The sequence below is a fragment of the Apostichopus japonicus genome, chromosome 9 (genome assembly GCF_037975245.1).
Source record: "Apostichopus japonicus isolate 1M-3 chromosome 9, ASM3797524v1, whole genome shotgun sequence".
NCBI classification, from domain to species: domain Eukaryota; kingdom Metazoa; phylum Echinodermata; class Holothuroidea; order Aspidochirotida; family Stichopodidae; genus Apostichopus; species Apostichopus japonicus.
In genome coordinates this window covers 12862501-12889000 of record NC_092569.1, presented here as the reverse complement: position 1 = coordinate 12889000, position 26500 = coordinate 12862501, and the positions used below count along the sequence as shown (strand labels likewise).

At 36.9% G+C, this 26500-nt stretch overlaps 2 protein-coding genes across 3 annotated transcripts in view; both read left to right on the top strand.

Moving 5' to 3' along the window:
- The window catches only part of LOC139973197 (uncharacterized), a 34385-nt gene extending 21665 nt beyond the window's left edge, over positions 1–12720 (top strand). The window contains exons 4-7 of one of the 2 annotated variants that reach the window (XM_071979700.1): positions 5763–6322; positions 8925–9227; positions 10642–10924; positions 11639–12720. In XM_071979700.1, the coding sequence (XP_071835801.1) occupies positions 5763–6322; positions 8925–9227; positions 10642–10924; positions 11639–11916 (1424 nt within the window). In that variant the 3' untranslated portion in view covers positions 11917–12720. The remainder of the gene's footprint in view (positions 1–5762; positions 6323–8924; positions 9228–10641; positions 10925–11638) is intronic. The other variant, XM_071979698.1, reaches the window with a different exon arrangement.
- Positions 1–26500, top strand: part of LOC139973198 (uncharacterized) — a 66340-nt gene that overhangs the window by 17028 nt on the left and 22812 nt on the right. The window lies entirely within an intron of this gene.

Here is a 26500-nt window from a genome sequence, read left to right as displayed (position 1 = left end):
CCTCTCCTGGTCAAATTTACCACACTTTTCCTGGTTGATGCTAATACTATCCTGGTTAATGTCATGAAATACTTCACCTCTTTCCTGGTCAAATTAACCAACATTTCCTGGTTTGTGCTAATACTACCCTGGTTAATGTCATGAAATATTCCACCTCTTTCCTGGTCAAATTTACCACACTTTTCCTGGTTGATGCTAATACTATCCTGGTTAATGTCATGAAATATTTCACCTCTTTCCTGGTCAAATTAACCAACATTTCTTGGTTTGTGCTAATACTATCCTGGTTAATGTCATGAAATATTCCACTTCTTTCCTGGTCAAATTTACCACACTTTTCCTGGTTAATGCTAATACTATCCTGGTTAATGTCATGAAATATTTCACCTCTCCTGGTCAAATTTACCACATTTTCCTGGTTGGTGCTAATACTATCCTGGTTAATATCACAGAATATTGTACTCCTTTCTGGTTAAATTAAACAACATTTCCTGGTTGATGTCACTATTATCCTGGTTAATATTAAACTGATTTTTCACCTCATTCCTGGTTAAATCACCCCTTTCCTTGTTAATACTATTTGGTATGCCACCTTATTCTCCATTTAAGTAGCAATGCATTCAAATTGAGAAAAAGCAAAACATAAATTATAAAATAACATCATCAATGCTACTGATAGCTAACTTTATTTGCATCTCCATTACTTTTGAATTTTGAGTACTAAGTGAACTTCGCAATTTAGTTTAATTCATTCCTCAAATACTTATACAATGAATTAATATAAGAAATACAATACTGAAATCAACATTTTGAGGACATATTTACAGTATAATCATCGTCACATGCTGAAGCTCTGATTGCTCGACATCAACTGTGAAATGTAACAGGGATACCAAGACCTTGATCAGCACTTTTGCACAAGGAAACAACTTGAAAATCACTTGTACAGTTTTCAGTGTAGAACAAGAAATCCTCTCTTGAGAAACTTGATCAAAGACTCTCTCCCAATAACCTTTGTTACGACAAAATTCAGCCCTGTGTCAGTAGCTTCTTTTCTTTAAAGGTATGCTGTATTAGCCGCAAATATGCTAGATATTAAAATGTGGTCACCTTTGGTCAGAATTCTTAAACTGTTTTTATTACAACCTTTGAGGAAATTTTCCCATTCAGTCATTTTGTGTGTTCCTTAAAAATGTCTGAGACTAATTGGAGAGTAAAGACCTCCAGGAAGGTACTTTTTGAAAACTTCTTGCCATTATAGCGTGCTATAATTTGGGGCCTATACTGACTACCATTAAACTAGATAGGAAGGTCTTGGAAGATCTATGTTCACATTGTTGTTGATTACGATGACCTAATACCAAATTTATTTTTTAATCTAATTATTTACTTATTGGTAACTAATTCATATTTTTAATTGAATTACAATTATACTTTGCCACTTTGCACAGGCAAACCGAACATCTGCAAGACAATAATTAGGCTTCCAACAATACCATTAATGTTTTAGTCATAAGCTCATCCGTGGACCTCACATACTTGTGCAAATCATTTTAACTCCAATAGAAAGTGGTAAGTTAAAGCTTATTATCATAACAAGAAAGATTGTCCTTGAACATGAATTTTCTGAAATTCTGAATGACCATAATTATGATCACGTTTTGCATTCATCCATATGTCCGTCCGTGGACTCAGGTGAAGCGTTTCAAAACAATTAACTAAACTGACCCCTAAATGACCTAGGACATAAAATTCCTGAGCACTTCCACATGTCTCTTCATCACAGGCCATCTTGATGCAAGTTTAATTAAAGTTGTACCAACATGTATTATCAATTGTGGACAGAGAGATGAATTGAAATGCAAAACATCAATTTTTTCTCATAAAAACAGCTACAATCACATTCTTGATATGCATCATCCAAGCCAAAGACATCCTTCTACTACTGCAAAGCTGTGTTACTTGGTAGCCTCTCTCAATTTCTCATTTTTCACCTCTTCCAGTTTGTACCAATCTAGGAAAGGAATGAAGCAATTTAAGTATTAAATGGTGTTTTAACGAACCAGAATGAAAAAGAAGATTAATCGCTTTCTTCAGTCTACTAGTTTGTGCCAAACTTTTTGAAAACATTACTTTTTATCAGTTTCAGTTGTAGAAAAGGAATAAATTGCATTAGCCTATCTTTTATAGCAAGTGCAGTAACAGACTGTGTTGGCAGCCAATTGAAGATTAAAGATTCTTCACGGTCGTTTCCTCTGATCTTTTTCGACAAACAAGAAAATGGAGGTTTAAGTACACACAGCCTGTGTTCGTGAACTTGACATACCAATTGCATAATAGGCGAAGGTCAAATGTGTAAATGTGCATTACACGTCGCTTGGAGCAAAATAAGTCAATCGTGTTATTTACAGCACTTAGCCTATAGTCAAACCAAAGGTTGTGATACTGGTGCAACATTGTATCTGTTGTCATTTTATGGTAAATGAAGGTAGGAGCACTGAAAGCTCTCTATCAAGCAAGCAATTTTCTCTTCGCTTTAGACAAATTTGTTGCCATGCCTTGCAAAGTCCTGTTGCTTCTTGCTGATACCTCAGTAAATAAATTGTTCAATTTCCTTAATTTCCTTACAGATCTAAGCTGGTTCCACTTTACCAATAATCAGTGGGCTATCAGCTAGCACAATTCCATGTAGATTAAACATAAATCTAACAAATAAAAATTACTTGTTTTACATGTATGAATGATTGCAAGGATGCACCCTTGCACCCTTCGATGTTGAAATTCCCCCAAACAACAGAGTGACAAGTGAAAATGCCAAGTTCATCTGCAACAAAAAAATTGTGAAATTGTTTAAATTTGATACAGTAAAATAACACTCACTGAAAGTTTACATCTTCTCCCAACCTCCCCCCCCCCCTTTTCCAAGATAGCCAAGATAGCTCACTGCTCTATACAACAATTTAAAAAGGACTGACACTTTACTGAAGGCCATGGTCACACTCTTTGTTTATACCATGGATAAATAAAACTAGAAGTCAGAGACTTGCCATCTGCAATACAGAATGTAGGATATGCTTAGAATAGTGTACAATTATGTGTTGTGCAGTCCTGATTTGGCCTCTCTGTTTTGACATTTCTAAGATAGATGCACTTTAATTTAACTGAATTTCTCTATCACAAGAAATTCATCTAATATAAAATTGATGACTTCGCAGTGGCTTCAAGTTATGCTTCCACAATTTGCGGCGGGTAAGAGATCAATCTTGTGCAAAGATAAATCGATATCTTTTAACACTTTAATAGGAGGAAGTGTATGGAAGTATGAGATAATGGTATATTGCAATGATCGCAGTGACCTCAATTGACCTCTACATGCATAACTTATACATGGTATCAATCACCTTGCAACTCATTTTTGTGTTGGACTTTTGACTTGATGGTATGAGTTGTAATTGCTCAACTACAATATACCACCATAGGGCTAAGTAAACTGTAGCCTACAGATTTTTCATGTACTTTGCAAGTACGGTAATGGAAGGCTCAAGGTTGTGTGTTTCTTGTACTTTGTCATGGCTGTTAGCTCCTCTTGGGACAAATCTTCCATTTCTGCCAAACAAAATAACACATAACAGCAGAAAGAGTTATTTATTTCTGCACCTAACAGAAGCCGGTCACCTTTGTTAGAAATAGTTTCAAAGTAAAACGAAATCAATTACATTTACGGTCTTTATTTGAGTGTTGTACCATGTTTAAATACTTATCAGTTTGTATCCATACAAACATTCTCTCCCATGAAAACTGTATATGTGTTCCTTTTTGAATGTTCAGAAATCAATACCATAAGGAATCCTGTTATGGGCAGTTCGGTTTATTGAGATTTACACCAATTTCATGATCTGCTGTGATATATAAGGAAACATAATATGCCTTACTGTAAATGTGTCCCTTTTTAATGTTCAGAAAATCAATGATATAAGGAGTCCCTGCTATGGCAGTTCAGTTTATTGAGATTTACACCAAATTCATGATCTGCTGTGCCTAATATGGAAATATAATCTGCCTCACTGACAGTGCTTCAAAACCTACTTCTGGGGAGTATAATTGTAGAATAAGAACAACATGAGATGTAATAAAACTCATTTCTGTTTTATAGTGTGAGGCTTATAACATTAGGAGTGCAAAGCTGTGACCTAGTTATGTGGTGTTTCATTTTACATGTCTCACGTGGATAAAACGTATTTGTGACTAGGCCTAGGCTATACCTATATCATTGCATGGGTAGGCTTAGCCTAATTAATTTCAGCCAAACATTTTGGAAGTTTGACAAACAAGTACCCCCCCCCCCCTAATTTACATTCAAGTATAGTCTAGATTGAGATTATCCATACACAAGTTTCTTGGCTTTTATAAATGAATAGTACAAAATTATCATTTTTTAAATTAAATAGTATAGCTTAACTGGTTATAGCCTAGCATGCGTAAGTTTTGCACTCAGAGGTTAATCTCTTCTTTCACTGTCGGCAATCACTAATAGCCATTTCCCGAACATGTAGACCACTAGTAGTATAACCCAGGCCTATAGTCTTTTAAAAGCGAAGGCAGGCTAGGCCTACAGGGTCTAAGACTAAAGTGTACTGACCCAAGAGCACAAAGGTCTATGCATAATATCACCATAAATGTGTGGCTTTGATTAGGTGTGCCCTCAAAAGCTACCGTACACCACAATTACTCGCATTTGGTAGAGGTAGTCACTGGAGGCGGTCGTTAATTAGGGAAGGCCTTGCTTTGAGTATGACGCACAGTAGGAATATACTTACTTAGGTCTAGACTTAGGACTAGTCCGAAAGTACTTACTATACAAATACTAGCCTATACTATCTCATAGCTAGTACAGCGTATTTACTACATCAGGGAAAGGATCTGGCCTAACCTAGCCTAACAACGTAAGAGCTAAAGTTAGGTTATACTTCAATATCGCGCGTACTGACTGTATCGCAGAAATGACAAAATCGACATGATCCCGTTATTTCGCCTTTCCATTTAAACACTGATTTAAGGTTACTCATACCCCTTTAATCTAGCAAGAATCTGACTTCGTCATCTGCAATAATTAGATGGTTATTTGCACATTTCTTCGTTGTATTTGACTGTTTCTCCTGCTTAACCTATCATATATGAATATTTAGTGCGATGAGGATGGAGCTAGCGCTGTAACCATCCTCTGTCCATCAAGGAGAAAACTACTGATGCCTTTAGGTGATACATCTTTACACCATCAGAAAGAGCACCACCTTCTTCACACCCTCACTGTCTGTCAGCTTTTACTGTTTCTCTACAGAGTCACATGACTTTGCTAAGAGGCTGACAAGAATAGAAAAACACTGCTTGTCCTATAAAGACGAAGCTAAACAGTTTGAATATGTGGAATGACCAAAAGCGAAGTCAGCTAAGAAGATATTTTTGTAAATAATAATTGTTAAATATCTGTCAGGTATTTTAGTTTTTACTTTACTTGTAATCGAGCGGAACAGGAATTTATGGATATTTCTACTGTTCCATGTTCGTTTCATACTCCAGACATCCTATTTTTTTTCATTAATAGAGACAAACTTAAGAGGAACTGATTAATTGAAAGGTGTGAAATACCAACAGAATTTACATCTGTTTTCTCAAGATTTTCGCATATTGCAAACACAGAGAGAGAAGGAACCTCTTTATTTACCTATAACAAATTCACCTTTTAATTGTGTTCTCTATTTAAGATGATACTACCAAGCAGGGCACCAACTCCTTGCCTGACACTACGGTGTCCCCAGTTGAAACAACCACGCAGAGCAAAACCTCACCGCCGATTAGCACACTCTCCTCTTTGCCGGACACTACGGTGTCCTCGGTTGAAAAAACCACGCAGAGCATCACCTCACCACCGATTAACACACTCTCCTCTTTGCCTGACACTACGGTGTACCCAGTTGAAACAACCACGCAGAGCACCACTTCACCGCCGATTAGCACACTCTCCTCTTTGCCTGACACTACGGTGTCCTCAGTTGAAACAACCACGCAGAGCACCACCTCACCGCCGATTAGCACACTCTCCTCCTTGCCTGACACTACGGTGTCCTCGGTTGAAACAACAGCGCAGAGCACCACCTCACCGCCAGTTGAAAGCTCCTCTCAGTCAATCGACACAACTCGTTTATCAACCCCGACTGTCTGCCTACGTGGTCAGCTGCGATGCTACAATGATGACAATGAAATGGTCTGTGCGGCACCTGAGAATTGCACATGTCAAATGACAAGTGTGAATGCAAGCATTTCGGTGAGTTTCCCAATTCTTTACTTCTGCAGCCAGATATCGATAAGTCACTTAATATAAAATAAATGACTTTCAGATGTTTAAATTCAAGTACAAATGACGGTATTCTGCCAGTTTCCCCCCTTGAATCTACGTTAATTTTGATATACTGCTATCCATTCTTTATGCCGACAGAAAAACAATTATCATCAAAATCGTGGTCATCGTCATCGTCATTTTAATCGTCATCGTCGTCGTCGTCATCTTCGTCACTAAAGTTATAATTATCATTATTATCGTTATAGTTATTCCTATTATTGTTGTCAGTGGCGGAGAAACAGGGGGGGTTGGGGGGGTTGAAGAGGGGAGGTTGGCCCACACAATCAACCCCCCTAATTTTTGCCAGTAGTGTTCTGTTATAGCCTATGTTATGTGCTTCAAATGGCATAATAAATCAAATCATTAAATTTGAAATTATTAAAGTCATTTCAACCTTTTACCTGGTAGGCTACATGAACAATTAACGACCGAAAACTGAGTTAGAATTGACCCACACATTATTTCTAGCCCCATTCCCCCACCTTGCGCATTGGAACTTGTAGCTCATTGCGCTAACTTCACCCCACAACAGACATACACAAAATAACGTTTTGTTGCTGTTGAATAGCTTTGGAACTGTATACACTTGCCAACTTCAACGAGGTGTTTCTAAGTACATGTACGTGAGCAATATGAGTGTCGAAATCTGTCGCTAGGCTAGCGCGCCTTGGCACTATGAATGCGAGGTTGATTTCGCCGCACGTGCCTTACGTTTTACACAGCACCGTTTGGTAAAAATGTACTCTTATTGTTTTTAGGCATGAATTGATAATTACAATGGTTGTGTTGTAGGGGACTACCTTAGGAGTTAGGACTATTTTGGCAAAGTTTGGAGTATGTGATGACTGTAGATTGTTTGGAAACTTCACTTGAATCATGTGAAAACTCACCTGAACTCAAATGTAACTTAGGTTTGAGACTTTGTTCCTGTATGTAAACCTGTGATATGGTTAGTGTATAGAACTATTATGCTGTAACTGATGAGAGTATCAAGGACAGCTAATAAAACAACTTACGGTACTCCAGAATATTTTGCACCCACGCGAGAAAACTGCACTGAAATGAATTGTACTGTATCCTATATGTTGCACTGGTAGAGCGCATGCGATTCAGAAAAAGTTGTTGGATACGGCCGATAGGCTATATAATCCATGGTGACCGTTTATTTACAAGTTGAGAATACAACATGAAAAAACGAAAAAAATTTGCTTTTCATTATAGTAACACATCAGTGTATTGAACTTTGGCGCAGTTTGATCCAGCATTGTGCAAATGACATGCAGCAGTTCTCATTTTATTGTATTTTATCCACAGTTGTTAAATATAGGACTGAAATCGCATTTGCGGCAGTCTATATTTGTTTTCTGGGAGAGGACCCTAGACCCATTGTATATGCAAAAGTCTACTTGGATTGTTTGTCCCCTGATTTTCTTTCTGCAGACGCCCATGTATTTCTCCAAACTAAATTTCTAAGCCATGAGATCTAAACCTTAAGGAGGTTTAGGAGCATCATTAGGTCTGGAAAGTGTTATTCTGGCGACCTGGGAGGTATATTTGCCAAAAAAATTTCGTACGCTACGCGCGAACCCATGGTCGCGCTCCGCTTAGATAGTGTCAGAGAACAGACACGCGTCCCACCATTATCCAAGACTGATCAGCGCCCATGCTCAAAACTGTCGATGTGTGTAGTATTCGGTTTCGCAAATATCTGGTATATATTTATTTCCTTCAGCGAAATTTTTTAGTAGCCGTCTGAATTTTCGAAAATTCCCCGACCAACATTCTTCATCATACTTCATCATACTCGTGCAATTTTGACCCGTCTGTTAGGGTTTGAAGGAGGTTTTTCTATATCGGTTGTCCATAGATGATATTTTGTGCAACATTATGGGTATGTTTTGAAGTGGATTTATTCACGAGAATTGTGAATTTTCAAATTCTGAACAGTGGGGCTGACGGGTATTGTGGGCCGCGATGAAGAATCACCTACAAAAGCAATGATCCACAGCATACGTGATGAAGTCAAACATGATGTGTGACTGGTAAAAATCTTCAAAAAGGTTATAGATGAGAAAAAATTATTTGGAAATACTTGATTCTCAGGCAAAAGTGTATATATGGTTGGTCAGTTTCAAGCCCGAGAAGTGCCATTTCCGGTGATCTGGGGGGTACCAAAACCAGAAATTTGCTTGAACGCTGCGCGCCAACTAATGGTGGCGCTCCGCTTAGATAGTAATTCGCGCCCCCTCGAGTTAGAAAATCCTGCATACGCCCCTGGTTAAATGCAGCTTTTCAAGGCCTGGGCAGTGCCATTTACTGCAATCTGGGAGGCAATACTTGCCAAAAAATTCTTGTGCACTTTGCGCCAACTTATGGTGGCGCTCCACTTAGATAGTGAGCCAGCAGTTATGACTTTTTATTTCATCAATGGCCTGCAACCCCCCCCCCCCCACTTCTGACAAGAAATCTCCGCCACTGATTGTTGTAATTTACTATCACTGTTTACAACCACGTTGCTATTGCACAGGCCGGTGGATTTTATGTCAACCCTGATTGTACAAGAAGGGCTCACTGTATCAATGGCAATGTCACGTGGGATGACGTATACAGTTGCAGCCCCAATGCACTGTGTGAGGAACAAAACAATGTTCGTCAATGTTACTGCAAGACTGGTTACCATGGTGATGGAAACGTATGTGTGCTGACTAACTGCCAAGATGTATATACTGCTGGTATTAACGAAAGTGGTATCTACACCATTAAGCCAACTGGCTGGCCTGGATCACCATTTCCAGTGTATTGCAACATGGCTGACGGAGGTGGATGGACGGTAAGTCATAATAGAATCTAGATTTCTGTAGGCCTTTGGTATATAATTCACAAATAATGAATCACAGATGACATAAACTATTTACTGATGTTTAATATTAAGTAATTACTTGCGTCATTAGTTTATTTTAATTAGCATTACACAGATACAGACTGAAAGATTGTGACAAATCCGGATTGTCCTCCGTTGAATTCTATTTGTTTGTCTGTGATTGCTACGTTCAAATTTTTAACCTTAAAGCATTACTTATTACAAATACAAATACAATGCTAGTTGTAACAACAGTGGTATCTACACCATTAATTAAACCAACTAACTGATCTGGCTTACCGTACTCTTTAATGATACATTGTTAAAAACGACAAACGTTTCAAGCGTTTATTTTAGAATTCTACTTTTCCCTCAAAGAGTACACGCTACCTTACACCGAAGTGAAATGTTACATTACTTAAGAAATATGTTGCCCACGACAGGGAGAAGAAAAAACGCGATCTCATCCATCAAAAATAAGCTGCGTTGAATGTTCAACCGACTCGTCGTACACACAATCTCTTTTGCCGTGTCACATAATCAACATTCATAAAAAAAAAATGAGAAATGAGTTGATATTTCCTATAGTCCGGTATACGATGACATTATGGACCAATACATATGTTATCAGGGGGAAAACGCACTTCACGTATATAAGTTACATTTATACATTGATTACTTCTTAACTTATTGATTTTGTTTAGCATAGATTGTACATGGCAATGGGGGAAGGTGTTAAAAACGTATTTAAATGAATTGCAGGCAATAACGTTGAATAACAAGAAGGTACATGTCGAGTGTGCTATATTGATTTCATGGGAGTAGAAATATCACAAACCAGAGAAGATCGAATTCAAGAAGAAGTATACTAGTATTGCATTACTCAAAACACATGTAATTAGAAAACATATACAACCGTATGATAATGAATATTATAAACAACTAATATAAAAAATTAAAAGCTGCACTTAAAATGTTGACTTCTATGTTTGCATGAATGACACAATTATTTTACACATTTACATATCAATACTATTTTAGTGCACGTGAATAATAACAAATAAAAATGCCCAGTGCCCCTTCCTCCGGCTCCTACCCCCTGAGTGTAACAGAATAGTGACAAAATCGGTACTCTCTTGTAATTTTGTTTTCTTTATGTGATTGCCACTAAAAGTCAAATAGCTTCTTTTTCTGTTTATTATGGATTGTCTTATATTCGATTATGTTCTTAAAGTACTCGGTAACTGACTTATTTATGTTCATCCTTTAAGGATGAATGATCCTTTGGTTCTGTCACGAAAGTCTTCATAAATATTCCCATGACTTCTGAGTTTTTTTATAACTTTGTAAATCTTAGGAAGTCCTTAATTTATTTTGATTTCAGGTGTTCCAACGTCGAGTTAATGGTTCTGTTGATTTTTACCGTAACTGGACCAGCTACAAAGAAGGCTTTGGTCAGATCTTTCATGAATTTTGGTTGGGTAATGACAAGCTGTATTACATCACCAATCAAGATAACTATCAAATCCGGATTGATCTGGTTGACAGGGAAGGGACTCCATACTTCGCTGAATATGACTCGTTCCGTATCAACGATGAAAATGACAAGTATCGTCTGTCCGCGGTGGGAACTTATAGCGGGACAACAGAAGTACGAGATACCGTCTGTGAGTAAAATAAGTAATGGGGATGCCTCCATCTTTTGCCATCTATATAGATTACCAATTTCTATCGCCATTAATGTAAATAACTTCATAAATAGTTTTTTATCTGAACAAATTATTAAGCACAATCATAAAATATGCTTTCAATTAATCATAACATAATTATAATGATGGCATTGTCACGGCTTATTCTACATATATTTGGAACTTATTATTGTCCCTCTATAGTTGTGCCATTTACTTGTTCTAAGTTTATATTCTCCATTTGGATATCAAAACGTTTTGTAGAAAAAACACGAAATTTATGGGTTATACGTATATGTATAAGTTTTTGACGAATGATTAAGTATTAGCAAAATATTGAACGTATAGTTTGTGCGTAATAATGCTATAAATGCATGGGGTGTTTTTGTTTCATGTTCTGTCATAGATATCACTCTACCGTACCAGCAATATAAAGAGGGGAAAGATTTTGAACTTTATTGCTAGTGTGGAGTAATATGACTTTACCGTTCAAAATTTAACAATGAGTGACCCTTCAGTATTACACTCTAATCGTGTGATATATTTTAAATCAATATTTCTAATATGAAAGAAATTTTGATTAAAATTTTCTTAATGGTATGTGATATTTTATATTATACGCACTAGGGTGGAAAAGGGTTATGCGGCTTAAACGTCAGTGCATTGTGTATCTTTTCTCTTTTGTCTTAACAGACAAGGAAAATGCTTTGAAATTTCAGTTCAACAGTTTCTTTAGTACTTACGATCAAGATAATGATAACTCTCCTAGACACTGTGCGTTAGACAGACAAGGCGCATGGTGGCACAGCAAGTGCTGTAGATCCAATCTCAATGGCAACTACTTCGCTAGTGTTGTTCCTTCCACTACGTATTGCTGTGGGGAGCAATCCTCTATCTGTTGGAACAACCTACCAGGACCTGACCATAACATCAAATACAGCGAGATGAAGATTCGACCTGTACGTGATTAAATATAGCAAATATCTTCAATTTTCTGTATCCTTAGACAGAGTAAGCAGACGCTTCACCATAGATTAAATGAATAAGACTTATAGTGTATTCTAAGAGATATTTACGAGCCGGAAACCCCACATCGAGATTGAAATAATATCATTTATACTTGTTAATATTTCGTCATATGAAGGTAAAATTTATTGCAATTTCAGCAGATTCATATTGCCTCAGATGTTGTCATGTTCAGTTTTAATACAGTAGGGTAACGTCATCTTGTATCATTGTTTTAGTCCATTATTTACATTACAACAACAAAATATTTCCCATTGATATTAAATTAATTGAGAATTTTATTTTATTTAAATTAAAAACAATTTACACTTCGTAAATGAAAATGTTCCCTCCATACTAAGGAAACATCAAGAATCTTTTTAGATTCCAAAATCTCGTTACTAGGTATTGCAATATCACTGTTTAAATCAACAGTTTTCCGACAGTTTGTCCCATATTCGACATTTGGGAAGACATCATATCAACATTAGCCAATTGTAAGATAGGCTCCTGCATGGAATTTGTTAAATCTATTGTTGAATTGACATGGAGTGTGTGTTTATTGTGGTCCTAATGTAGCATTTGTGTTTGCTCTTTCATTGTGATACCATATATTATTATTAATCATGCTAGTTTACACTGTAATTTCATTGAACGTGTTTCAATTGGAATGGTTTCGAAGTAGTTATTATTTTTTTTAAATAATTTGTGGAAATCATCAACTTTGATATTGTTAACAAATACTCATATAACCTTTTCCTTGTCATTGAGTGTATGGATGGATGGATGGATGGATGGATGGGTGGGTGGGTGGGTGGGTGGGTGGATGGATGGATGGATGGATGGATGGATGGATGGATGGATGGATGGATGGATGGATGGATGGATGGATGGATGGATGGATGGATGGATGGATGGATGGATGGATGGATGGATGGATGGATGGATGGATGGATGGATGGATGGATGGATGGATGGATGGATGGATGGATGGATGGATGGATGCCATGACGACATTTGGATACAAATTCGCTACGCTTGTTGATTGAGTTGTAGCTTTTGTCGGCTCTCCTTCTTAATATGAAGAACTTTTTTTCCATACAGAGTTGGAGCTGCACTTATATGTATTAGACTGCTTTTAGGGTTTCCCAAGAGATGGAGTGATCGATTACACAATATATATAACAAGAACAACATCAAAATAGGCTATAGCTGTATGAGGAATATGCGGCATATTATAAAAGCCCGCAATAACAAGATTATATCGAAAGCAAACCAGGAGATCAGTGAAATAACTTGCAATTGCAGGAAAAAGAGCGACTGCCCCCTATCCGGGGAATATCTCGTCAGCGATATAATGTACAAACAACGGTCACTACTGGTCAAGAGACAGCCGTATAAATCGGTCTGGTCAGTGGAAGCTTCAAGGCAAGCTACAACAACCACATCAAATATTTCTGCAACTTACGTTATCAAAAGAAACTGAGCTCTCAAAACATATCTGGGACTTCAAAGAAAGAAAATCGATCACTCCGTTGTCTCTAAGAACTTCTCAGTTTGAAAAAAAAAATACAAATTTTGCTTTTGTAGGAATATTATCTTCCAGTGGGACAAACCAACCTGTTGTATTCCTATCAAGCACAAAACCACTTAAAGAGGTGAATTTATGGCACTGCTGCTGTATTAGTCAAACACACGTACGAAACTTAAGTATTCCAGAATCCGCAACTTCATGATGGCACAAGCTAAAAAGATGCACTTTCTATTACTTACTTTTACACAACAATATTTATCGCCGAAATGCTTCTTTGAGTTATTTATGTATATTATATTGATTTAAAATTTACTTTATGATAAACGTTTGTGTCAATACATGGTGTTAAACAGTTTCATTGGTGTTTGATATTTTTAAAATTTACTCTGTGGTGCGTTGTGATGTTAAAAGCCGCTAGTTTGTTGGCAGCGATGCATCAACTGTAACAAAGCTTATTATTTATTGACATTCTTCACGTAATCATCTACGTCCTTTTCATGTACCTTTACTGCTTACCATTTTTTCTCTTTTACAAACTAAACCAACGGTTATCAAAAACACCATGTGGAATAATTGCCTGCCATGGAAATATTCTTTACAAACTCAACTAACGGTTATCAAAAAAAAAAAACATGTGGAATAATTGCCTGCCACGGAAATATTCCTATGAAGCCTAAATAACCGTCTGTGAGCACCTTCAGTTAGGACTGCCAGGTAGGATTATCACATATTCCAGTGAAATTGAGCAATTTCCATACGTTAGTTATACGCACATTGTGATGATCATTGGAACGAGGTGTGCTTACATGTACTTGGTAGAGAATTAGTTCGATTAGCCTAAACTAGAGGGTTGCTATCTATCTTATGTATCCGTGCTTTTGATGCCGAACAGTAAATGATAACATACTGATGTTGTTCATCAGTCTATTCCCAATCAATTCATCTCATAAGTCAATTAAATAAAACGCGCGTGGGCATCCGCAGTAGATAACCGGAGAGAACCATGAAAGATGACGGTGAACCGTCAACATTGAACGAGTTTTGTTTGGTGTTTGGGGCTGGGAGAGTAGCGTAGTAAGGAGAGACGCAGCAAAGTTAGTGACACCAAAAAGAGATTTCGTATTCAACAAGCCCAACCTTAGTTTGGCATGGGTAAGCAAGTTTATTCTCATCGCTCCCATATACGAAGGAAACGATGTTTTATTTCGTTGGTCAATTGAACCTATTGCTGCTCTCTGTTTCCATAGCACCGGTTGCCATGGTAATGTGTAATGTTCCTGAGTAGCGAGTCCCGTGGGTCACCTATGGCAGGGTGACCGAACTGGGAAAGGGGGTAAAACCGTCTGCGTGTAAGCGTGTCTGTTACATCAGAATTTATGTCTAAGACTCCACCTAAACAGCTGGGACGATTACTTTAAACTTGGTAGGAAGGTGCCCCGTGATGAGATTTTGTGACCCTAAGAACGAAAGGTCAGATGCCAAAGGTATAATTAAGTGAAAAGGGTTTTGTGTTTTAACTTCAAGTGAAAACATTGAATTGACAAGCAACGTTCGCAGTCATAGCTGAAATGTCAAGTGCTATCAAATGTTGTGGTTACCGTAATGGTAACTGGGTCACAGGGCATGTGTCAAGGATATAGTTTGAATGCAAATTGCGTCAGAAAATTCCGAGTAAACGGCTGGCCCCGTTTTCTCCAAATTGTGTATGCCTTACATGTAGTTATCATGTTAATTGAGGTCAAGTTCAATCATCAGTTCTCAAATTAGCAAACCAAGAGCTTTTTGCTTTAACTCTTACAGGCTGCATTGGATTGACTTGGAACCTTGACAGGTATAAGATGTCAGATAGCATTAAACTATGTGGTTGCTATGGTGGCAAAATTTAGCGGTCAGAGTTAAAATATCAAAATAATTGATTTTTTTTTTCAACCGGAAGCATTGAATCGACGTGCAACATTCACATATATGAGGAGTAAGTATTGCAAGTACTACCATATTATGTGGTTGCCATAGTAACTGAGATAAACGTCAAAAGTCAGTGAAGTATCGATCACCAAGGCGCTATAGCAAATATTTGGGTATTTAATTTAGAAAGGTTTTAGCGTCGAATGTGCTAGATACTTCTCAAACACAAAGGAGGTAAAGCCAGTTCACGCGCGCAACAGCCTACGCGTGTTTTACACAACTATATATTTCTTATTTGTTCGCATACACTTAAGAATGATGCTAGCTTGTGTCCGCGGGTGCATTCGTTTGATTTGACTGATCGATTGACAGTATTTGCAAGATGATTTCTTCAAGTTGGGTAGGAAGCTGCAACGTGCTAGGGACTTATGAGTTGAAGACCTTTACAATGAAACGTGAAAGGTCAATTGAAGGTTTGATTGAAAGAAAGTTTCTGTAATCTAATAAGAAAAGATGGAAGATATATCAGTCAGAAAATCATAGTCATAAGTTAATGTTGTAAAGTTAATTACGTAACTGTCTTAAAAAAGCTACCCCACCCCACCCCCATCCCATCCCTTCAACATGACATCCCATCAGTTTGGAAGTCTTAAACGTTTAAAAAGATAATTTCATCATTCATAATGCACAACCGTGAAGTCTCCATGTTTCTCCAAAAATATACCGAATAAAGAATGGGAAAATAGCATGCTTAACTTTACACTTTATAGTATTGTCTGCAATACGTATATAAATTGCCAACATTTATCATTGCGCTGGGACAGATCCCATGTGAAATAAACCTGTTATATCACATGAAAGGAAATAATCAACAATCATGGTTGTTTACTTTTGGATTTGAAATGGAAATACATACCAACCTTGACATATATCACAGATATATTGCAAAGTTAACTTAGTAAGTTTTGTAACGTAAATCACTTTGGATTGTCTACTTATGCCGCCGGTGGCTTTTCATGCAAGCAACTCGGGCGCATTTGTAAATGTTTTGTAACTTCTCCCAGGTACGGCGGACGTCCAAGAATAGATTTCCTGACAGTATAGTGCAGCTCTGTCTGTTAAATAGCTCATCACAAGAACTGTTGTTTTCTAACAGATGAGGGCTCGTGTTATGCGCAAAGTACAACCAATCAAATTATTGCTGTTACAACAGAATCATTTTCGTTACTTATACCTATGTATAACGTACTAGGCTATGTATAACTGAAGAAGCAACTGAAGAACGCATGGTAGTTGAGGGTCTCTGGATAGTGTCTCCCAGTAAGATCAGCATCAGCATATATTAGGTAAGTCCTTTGAAAATGTAAAATCATTGATAAACGTATTTGACGTGACTATCGTAATGTTTATCTAATATTACGAGTACTAATATGACATTAGGTCATTCGGGGTAAAGCTCACGTGGCGTAACTGACACAGCTACAGGCCAGTAGTTGTTAATGTTGAGACAGCAGTTTGACGGGCTCCCTTTCCTTTTAACATTAATTTATGATATAATATATAATTAAAGAAATGATCTGGCATTAATTGATCATTGTGATGAATTTACTGGAATTGTTATTTTGACATAAAAGATGCAGATATTCGAGAACTGTGCTAACGTAACTGTATCCAGAGTCTCAGTACAGTGTTGTTTTCATTGTATAACATTTCCCAGAAACAAGTCTGAATATTTTGGTAATATGCGTTCTCATTAGCACAGGATAGATCAAAATAAAGTATCCTGAGTGATTGTGTACCAAACTATAAGCCTAATCGGTAGATTGTGTAATTAACGCAGTGCGCTCGTTTTGCGTTATTGAAGCAGTGCGTTCTTTTTGCGTTATTGACGCAATGCGTTCCTTTTGCGTTATTAAAGCAGTGCGTTCTTTTTGCGTTAGTGACGCAATGCGCTCGTTTTGCGTTATTGGCGCAGTGTTTTTGTTTTGCGTTATTGACGCAGTGCATTAGTTTTGCGTTATTGACTCAGTTCTTGTATATTGCGTCTTTTATTCAGTGCTTCCAAATTGCTGGCGTCAATTATTGTACTGAACTAGTTACTTTAAGTTAAGGATGAATATGAACACCCAACTAAGTTTCAGTGTACTAGTCTGTTGCTATAACTTAGACATCATTACGTTTGTACGTTGATTCTGTATTGTGATTGCATTGAATTGTTGAGGCCAATCACATTGAAAATCAGATTGATAATCACACCTCATGAAAAATTCAAGACCTATAAATCCACTGTCTTCATCTTTTTCTGTGCTTTCTTGGGAAAGAGAGGACAAAGGAAACAGAGAATGTCTTGAAGCAGAATTTTTAAAGAAGTATAAATGACAATTATACAAAAAATATACAGGTGTGTGTGTTGAGGGGGGGGGGGGGGAGTAGAGAAAAACACCACCTCTGGCTGTACTACCGTAAAGAAAACAACACAACTTTCAAGACACTGTTTGTGTCCGAATCTACATACAACAATATAGGAACTGTCACTACGTTTGGGCGATACTTCAACCGTCCACACCACACTTTATTACACAGAATAACCTTGCAACAGTTCGCCCTAAGAAGTACGTGAATGTATAACATCGCTCCATTCCACTTCATTTTCTCAAGATTAAGAATTGAATTATTAAACCAACCTTCACCTCCAAGCTTCCTTTTCACGACCTGTTCCCCTTCCTCCAGCCCTCTTCTCTTCGAGACACATCGTGCCCAGTCATATTCACATGTTTCTTCTTCCTAACCCTTTTGTTCTTAATAAGTTTCAACACCATTTCATTGTTCCACTCTTCTGCACAATTAATATCGTTAGTCCTTTCACCTCTTGTCATTTTTTGGGTGTAAGTTTACAGTATGCATTGTCAAATTGTATATATACATGTATACATGTATATATACATATAAATATATATCTATATAGGAATAACGGTAAAACTGTTAAACAACTATGCTGCTTTTAGAGAAAGGCTGGATCTCGAGGGAGATTCAATAATAAAATTGGTGAAGGGTTGGAAGTAAAACAGCCAATGTATATATATATATATATATCTATATCTATATATATATATATATATATATATATATATATATATATATATATACATATATATATACATATATATATATATATATACATATATATATACATATATATATATATATATATATATATATATATATATATATATATATATATATATATATATATATATATATATATATATATATATATATATATATATATATATATATATATATATATATATATATATATGAAATAATCATTATCATTACTCCCACTTTGTGCGGACACCCTAACCAACTATATAGGATATATGGCCACTGGTTGGATATCCAGAGGTTCGAAACCGGTAAAGAATGCTAGTCCTATATAAGTTGCATACTCTCCACACGTTATCGGTCGTCAGTACGCAGTACCATTGTAGTAAAATATTCAACTCAAGTGATCTTGTAAACTCTATTCCAGCTTTTCATTAAAACCATGTTCAAATACAAAAGAAAACAGTAAATGTTTTCTGCACCTCTAACCTTCCTCTAGATATAACATTTTTACTTTCATTTTGGTGAAAAAGACCTCGTTCACTAAATTATCTCTTTTTACTCTACCTTTTTAGTGTTAAGATACCATAAACTATTTATTTTTTATTTTATTTTCTTCGTTTCTGCAGAATTATGTGATTTTGCTGCAAAGTTTACATGTAAAGGAAAACACTGCTTGTCGTATCAAGAGGAAGGTAAATTTCTTGCAGTTTACAATGACTTAAACAAAAGAAACAGCTAGAAAGGTGTTATAATCATTTCTAACTTATAAGAGATATTTTTGTCTCAGTATATTAAATATATTTGGTTTGATCGGTAAACAATATGCAAGCATATTCCTGATACTCTAGAAATTCTCCAGCCACCCTAATATTAGAAGATTGCAAATGCAGTGAAAAGTTTCAGCTACTTAGTTTTGTTGTTTCCTCAAGGTGGTGTCATTAGAAAGAGCGCCACCTTCTCCACACCCTCACTGTCTGTCAGTTTTAACTGTTTCTCTACAGAGTCACGTGACTTTGCTAAGAGGCTGACAAGAATAGAAAAAACACTGCTTGTCCTATAAAGACGAGGGTAAACAGTTCGAATATGTGGAATGACCAAAAGCGAAGTCAGCTAAGAAGATATTTTTGTAAATAATAATTGTTAAATAGCTGTCAGGTATTTAACTTATTACTTTACTTTTTAATCGAGCGAAACAGGAATTTATGGATATTTCTTCTGTTTCATGATCGTTTCAGACATCCTATTTTTTTTTTCATTAAAAGAGACAAACTTAAGAGGAACTGATTAATTGAAATGCTTGAAATACCAACATCTTTGCTCCGATTTTCGCATGTTGCAATATTACTTTCACACAAGAAATTCTTTTGTGAATGTTGCAATTTTCACGTTAATGTTTCCTAAGTTGTTAAAGTATATTCCAACCACGCTCCGTTTGGTCAGACTCATTTAACTTCTGAATTATTACCCAAAAAAATGTTTAGTAAATCACTCAGTTTCACAGTCATCTTGTTCATTAACTCAATGGTCGAATGTTTACCTCAACGAATTGGACGTTGCAGTAATTACTATAATAAGAGCATATCATTTCACCGTTGCCCCGATTGTACACACCGTTGAGGTATTCATAAGTACAAAGTGACTTGAAGCAGCTGTTGTATTGAAAATAACAGCAATAGCTATAACTATAGTAATCACACCAAATTAGCATAGTGCCATCAGCCGCTTCTGTGGTTCTCTGCGCAGTTAGTTGAATCTACCACATGCGTCATTGTCTCGGTCATGCGTGCTGAAATGTTTTTCACTGTTAAAATATACATGAAACCATGTGAAGCAAAGCAACAAGAACCATTAGTGGTTAATACTTGGCCATTAAATAATAATTTAAGTATCTTGATATATTGCACAATGTTGTTGGGACATTATCCATGTCTCGGGTTGTCTTTGTCTATAACACGATGTATGGCTCTACTTGGTATAATTGTTTCACAGATGTTATATAAGAAACATTATGACGCTTATAGTAGGTGTTCACTACTAACTAGCCCAGAATATTTAATTCTCTTTTACTGGTTCATTGGAGATATATGATCGTAATTCTCTTTCATAATATGTCCTGTTCTTAGAGTGATGTTTCTTCATTTTTCAGCATACTTTATTTTTCATTTGCTAGTTGGACCGACTATCTTCATGTTGTGTCTTTGATGCCAACGGTATCCAATTGATAGGGTGATAGTATAAATATCTCACACTATACGGTCTCTTTAAAGTAACGGGCCCTGGTGGGACGAGATAGTTGCAATTGATTTTTAAAGAAATCTCGAGATCAGTGACTTTAATCACGTTCGAAACAAAACCTTATTTGTTCTTTCAAGATTATAAAACCAGAACTGGCGAAATTAAAAAGGTTAAAAATTTAAAAATTTGTATGATTTAAGAGAGGGACAAATAAACAGCACATTGTATTTCAATTCAATTTTACATTTATTTCTCATATGTTTGTACAAGATTAATACAAAAATTATTATATAGAGCATAGTTGCGAAATGAGGTGGGGGGGGGAGGGGGTTGTTACACCGAACCTTCTTTGTCAGGGTTTCTGATCCAGTCTATAGGTAATATTTTACATCAAGGTGTGAAGAAACCGTGACGACCATTTTTTTCAAGAAGTTTATTGTGAGCAAACTAGTAACTTTAACTGTAACTATTATCGATGGCAAGCCGCAAATATCGAAAATGCAACAAACCTGTATTCCCACTGAGACAGCCCAGTTGATTCATTTTGTAGTTGTTGCTTTCAGATTCTATTCGAAACTGGATATTTAGCATATTCAGCCGATCTATTAGAAGTATTGATGTCAAAGCGAAGCTTGTAGTTTCTCTGGTTCGTCAAGTAATCAGGCGCGTATCCAGGATTTTCAAACCCGGGGGCGCGAATTACTATCTAAGCTGCGCGCCACCATCGGTTGGCGCGCAGCGTACAAGAAAATTTCTTGTTTTGAAACCCCCCAGATCACCGGAAACGGCACTTCTCGGGCTTGAAATGACCAACCAGATGTACACATTTTGCCTGAGAACCAAGTATTTCCTAATAGTTTTTTTTTTCCATCCATAACCTTTTTGAAGATTGTCAACCCGGCACACATCATGTTCGACCTGATCGCATCTCCTGTGGGTCTTTGCTTTTGTAGGTGATTCTACGTCGCGGCCCACAATACCCGTCAGCCCCACTTTTCAAGGTTTAAAGCCCCATATTTGTTCAGAATTTTAAAATTCACATCATTTCTCGTGAATAAACTCACTTCAAAACATACCCATAATCTTGTACAAAATTTCATCTATGGACAACCAATATAGAAAAAACTTCCTTCAACCCCTAACAGACCGGTCAAAATTGCACGAGTAGAGGGAAGTGTGATGTAGAATTTTGGTCAGAAATTTTCGAAAATTCAGAACAGTTAATTTATTGGTGTACAAATATTAAAACCTGTTATAACGGCTATTATAAAACTTGGTTGAAGGAAATGAAAAAATAGCAGTTATTTCCGAAACCGAACACTACACACATAGGCGTAGGAGGCGCGGCGGCAGTGGCGGAGCTAGGGGTATTGGTCAGGAGTGGCGAGAATGGTCTGAAGGGGCGCTTTCGACACTATCTAAGCGGAGCGCCACCACTGGTTGGCGCGTAGCGTAGAGAAAATTTTTGAGTAAAGATACTCCCTAGATCTCCGGTAATGACCCTTTCCGGGCCTGGCTAATTTGCAGATTAACGAAGAATAAGGTGTCATCGCCAAATTACAGCAAGAAAATGTGAGAAATGTCAATAAGTAGATGAGAGCGCAATAAAAAAGTCAATAATCTAGAATAATTAAAAAGTGGTAAAGAGCTGAAAAAGGCGCCAGCAGTCCATTTGAGTCCGTCAGGGGGGCATCCGCCCCCCTGACCATATGGACGCTCCGCCACTGCACGGCGGGGGTGCAGGCCCTAATTCGCCATTACTAATGTAAAAGAGAGTTTTGACATAATTGGACCTCCATGCTTTTTATACATCTACATGAGACATGTCGTTGTTTACATTAGCATCCCGCGGTATACTGCGCAATTTGAACGGACCGTACGGTACATGATGGCATGCGATGTAATAACCGATGCTTGCTTATATGATATTGACATGAACACGTTGAACGCGCGCGACGCGCGCGAAAATTTTTGTTTATTTTTTCAGGCAAGTCGGACAGTTTTGAGGCTTTTCATCCTGGAACGCCATTTCCATGCTCACTGGTATGATGTGATATCTGCTGTTTGCGTTACAAATTCGAACAGGCGCGTAGCGAGGAATTTGCCAAGGGAGGGGCGAAGCCTGTAGGCAAATTATCTAAGCGTAGCGCCACTATAGGTTGGCGCGAAGCGTACAAGAAAATTTTGGCAGAAAATGCCTCCCAGATCGCTGGAAATGGCACTACCCAGGACCATTTGTTAGCGCGAAGCGTAGAAGCAAATTTTGGCCGAAAATGTCTCCCAGATCGCTGGAAATGACACTTCCCAGGCCTTGTAAGTTGCCTATAAGCACTTTCTATTTTGAAATTACTTAGCGATTTCATTTAAAAAATGCTGAATGGGGGGGGGGCGGGCGGGCGGTCGCCCCCATCCCAAAATGCGTCATGTTCCCCGACGACACGGTCGAGTTCGAGACCAGCCACAGTTGGTTTCATAGCACAATTCTACACACGCGTTATGATAGACCATATATAGTATATATATAGATCATTAGTGAGAGAGGAAAATGGAAACGTCAAAAAATGGAGTTGTCGGTGTAAGGGGTAAGGTGAGTCACACTTTTACGAAATCATTGATCCGTCACTGGCTACCCTTCAGCGCTGTAATGATGTCACTGTTCCTCTTTCTCTTCCCGGTGTCTTCGCGTTTTGCTTTTACTCCCTCTTTTTCTCCTTTTTCTCTCTTTCTTCTTTTTCTTTTCCCTTCCTTCCTCTCCTTCTCCTCTTTTTTCCCCTCTTTTTTCCTTTTTTCTTCTCTTTTTTTCTCTTCTCTTTTTCTTACCCGGGGGGCGCGCGCCCCCAACGCCCCCCCCCTGGATACGCACCTGGTAATGAAGCTTTTCATTCCTAACCATAAGTTCTCGCTGTCACCAAACACTTCTTTGTAAGCAGTCCAGTTTTGATAAAAAACTAATAGAGTTATCGGTACGACGTTGAAACACCTGAAAAGATAGAGGATACAAAATAATGAAAGAAAGATAAATATGGGAGTAGTTGAAACATGCTAACAGACGTGGAGATAAGAGCAGTTTAGCATTGAAATATCATGATTTTTTTTTGGATATTTTTATGTAGCAACGTCCGTCTTCGGAATGCGGTATGCTAAGTGCGACGTCAAAGAAAGGGTGTAATTTAAATCAAAGTGCACATTAAGCATAATTAAAGTGAGTTCTTCTATTATCACATGATATCAGTACTGCGTGTGTTATGCTACGGGACATACATAGAATCGTGCCTGTTGGTTCAGTATAGTGACTGCAGCAGTTGGTTCCTGGGATTCTTGCATTGTCTTAACTATAGTAAACAGTATAGAAAGGACGTTTATGGACAATTGTGCATAATTTTAAATGTTGTAAAGTGCGTTAAATTAAATGGAAATAGAATTGTGTTGAATTAAGCCCTCTTTCTGGTTATTTTGCACTACAGTTTGGACTATAGACATACATATCTTTTTTTTCGCTAGAAAGTGAATATCATTAACAACACAAATATTTTAACAACTTAATTGTTAACGTATACCCCTCTAACCAGATAATAATATGTCCGTGTATCATAATTTACAAATCGAGTGGTCTTCGTCATGATGTTATCTTAACAGACCACACTGTAAAAAGGCTGTCCTAATAGAAATAATGTTGCTATTAATGCGAAAATTGAAACCAATAACAAATTAAACAACACAGAGACGAGACGAAACGAAACGTCATAGCATAAATTAAGTCATTGGTATCAGTTCTCGTACTGGAAACCCGAGTCAATATATGCTCTACATGTTACAATATGAGGAACGTCGTCTCGGTATCATGGCCAGTTTTGTGGTATAACTTTAGATAACTAATCCATTTGTCAGTTTTGTGACGTTGTTTTCCTGTTAAAAATATCTAGAACTAGACTACAGCTCTGACAAGAACTATAACGTAATCAGTCAGTCAATTACAAATCATGTGCTGTGTAACGACTGCGCAAATTAAACCGAGATATGGGTAGGGCCTTAGGGAATATTTGAAGTCTTAAAAAATTGAAAAAAAAGGAAACGGTTGTTTTTTCAACGACATTTGATGATATTATATTTGGATGACTGGTGTATACATTCTCCCGTACATTGAGACACCCCCATTTGATCGCTAACAGCAGATGAATCGATCTGTTGGATAGTCTGCTTAACTTATTACGCGATAACAGTTAGCCTAACCTTAGACTTAGCATTGAGTCTGCACTAAAGTTTCGGATCAGTCTACGATTAAAAGAGGTCAACTTTACACGTTAACAAACCCAAATATCGTACGCAAACTACAGTATACTCTGTATTATATATCTTATAGATCAAAGGGTGATGAAACACTTAAACTCAGCTATTAAGTAACATAGGATTGTCATTAATCAATAGCCTTAGGAAATGTAAACACAGCATATATCTATATACCACTTGGTGACTATAATATCACAACAACTCCAAATAGACATATGTTAGTAAAAAATATAGATAGGCCCATTGATAGTTTATATTTTCCAATCAACTAACTGTTATCTAGACCGCGATATAATGTAGGGATGGGAAATTATTTAATTATTCAAGCAGCTCAAAGCACCATAAAAGTGAATTAATCTCGAAGAATCCTTGCTCGAAATTTGCAAGATTTAGTGAAAGCTGCCTTTCTCACGCTGCTCTGATTTCACAAAGTTGACAATATAAGCCATTAGTAAAACTTCAAAACTGCTGCCATTTGTCTAAGAATGATGTATATATAGAAAAGTGGAATTCTACATAGTTAACCGAACAGAAACAAACTTAGAACAGAACAGAATGTACTCTACGTATGCCCAAACCCATCGACCAATACAGCCTGACAACTCCATGGGAGACCTAAAAAGTCTAAACACATTGTTATTTTGTTAATGATAAAATAGAAAGAAAATGGCATACATTATTCTTATTATTCTGACAAAGATACTTCCGGCTTCCGTCGTATCGATGATGATAAGTGCCAGATTAAAAATAAATGAAACAATTTATTTCTCTTCATTGTGTTCTAAGTTGACCGCTCTACTTGTCATTGATGTTCTCCGTTAGGCTTTGATTGACCGAGTTGAATGCTGTGATGTCTTTAATATAGACTACGTAACTTTGTCTCAACAAATATATATATATATATATATATATATATATATATATATATATATATATATATATATATATATATATATATATATATATATATATATATATATATATTATATATATATTTATTTAATTTAAAGCTGCTTAGACGAATCGAATAAGTATCAACATCAGAGCACGAATTGTACAACGATACTGTGATAACGTCATCGATGGTATTAATATCAGTGACGGAAGATCAGCTTTTGTCACTTAGGTTTACATTTAGTTATCTTGATTAGAATTAGACAATTACTCAATCTTCCAGCAATATGTAACGTATACTTATACAGGAGATAAAACTTGGCGTATAGCGTCTCCCTTTCTATTCAGTAAATACATTTTCAATGCAGTTTATTTGCTTTACTTGATAACATTTTATTTATTCCCAGGTAAAGCAGACGCGCTATTGTTACTAGAAAGACTCTTTATGAATTCGAAAAGTAATAAAAAAAAAAATTGAATGTTCAAAAAATATCACTGAAACGCAGATGCTTGTTATTTGGAGCAATGAATGGAGTTGAAGTGTAAGCATTGTTATGACTCTAAAGAGAGAGACTGGTTAATTACCT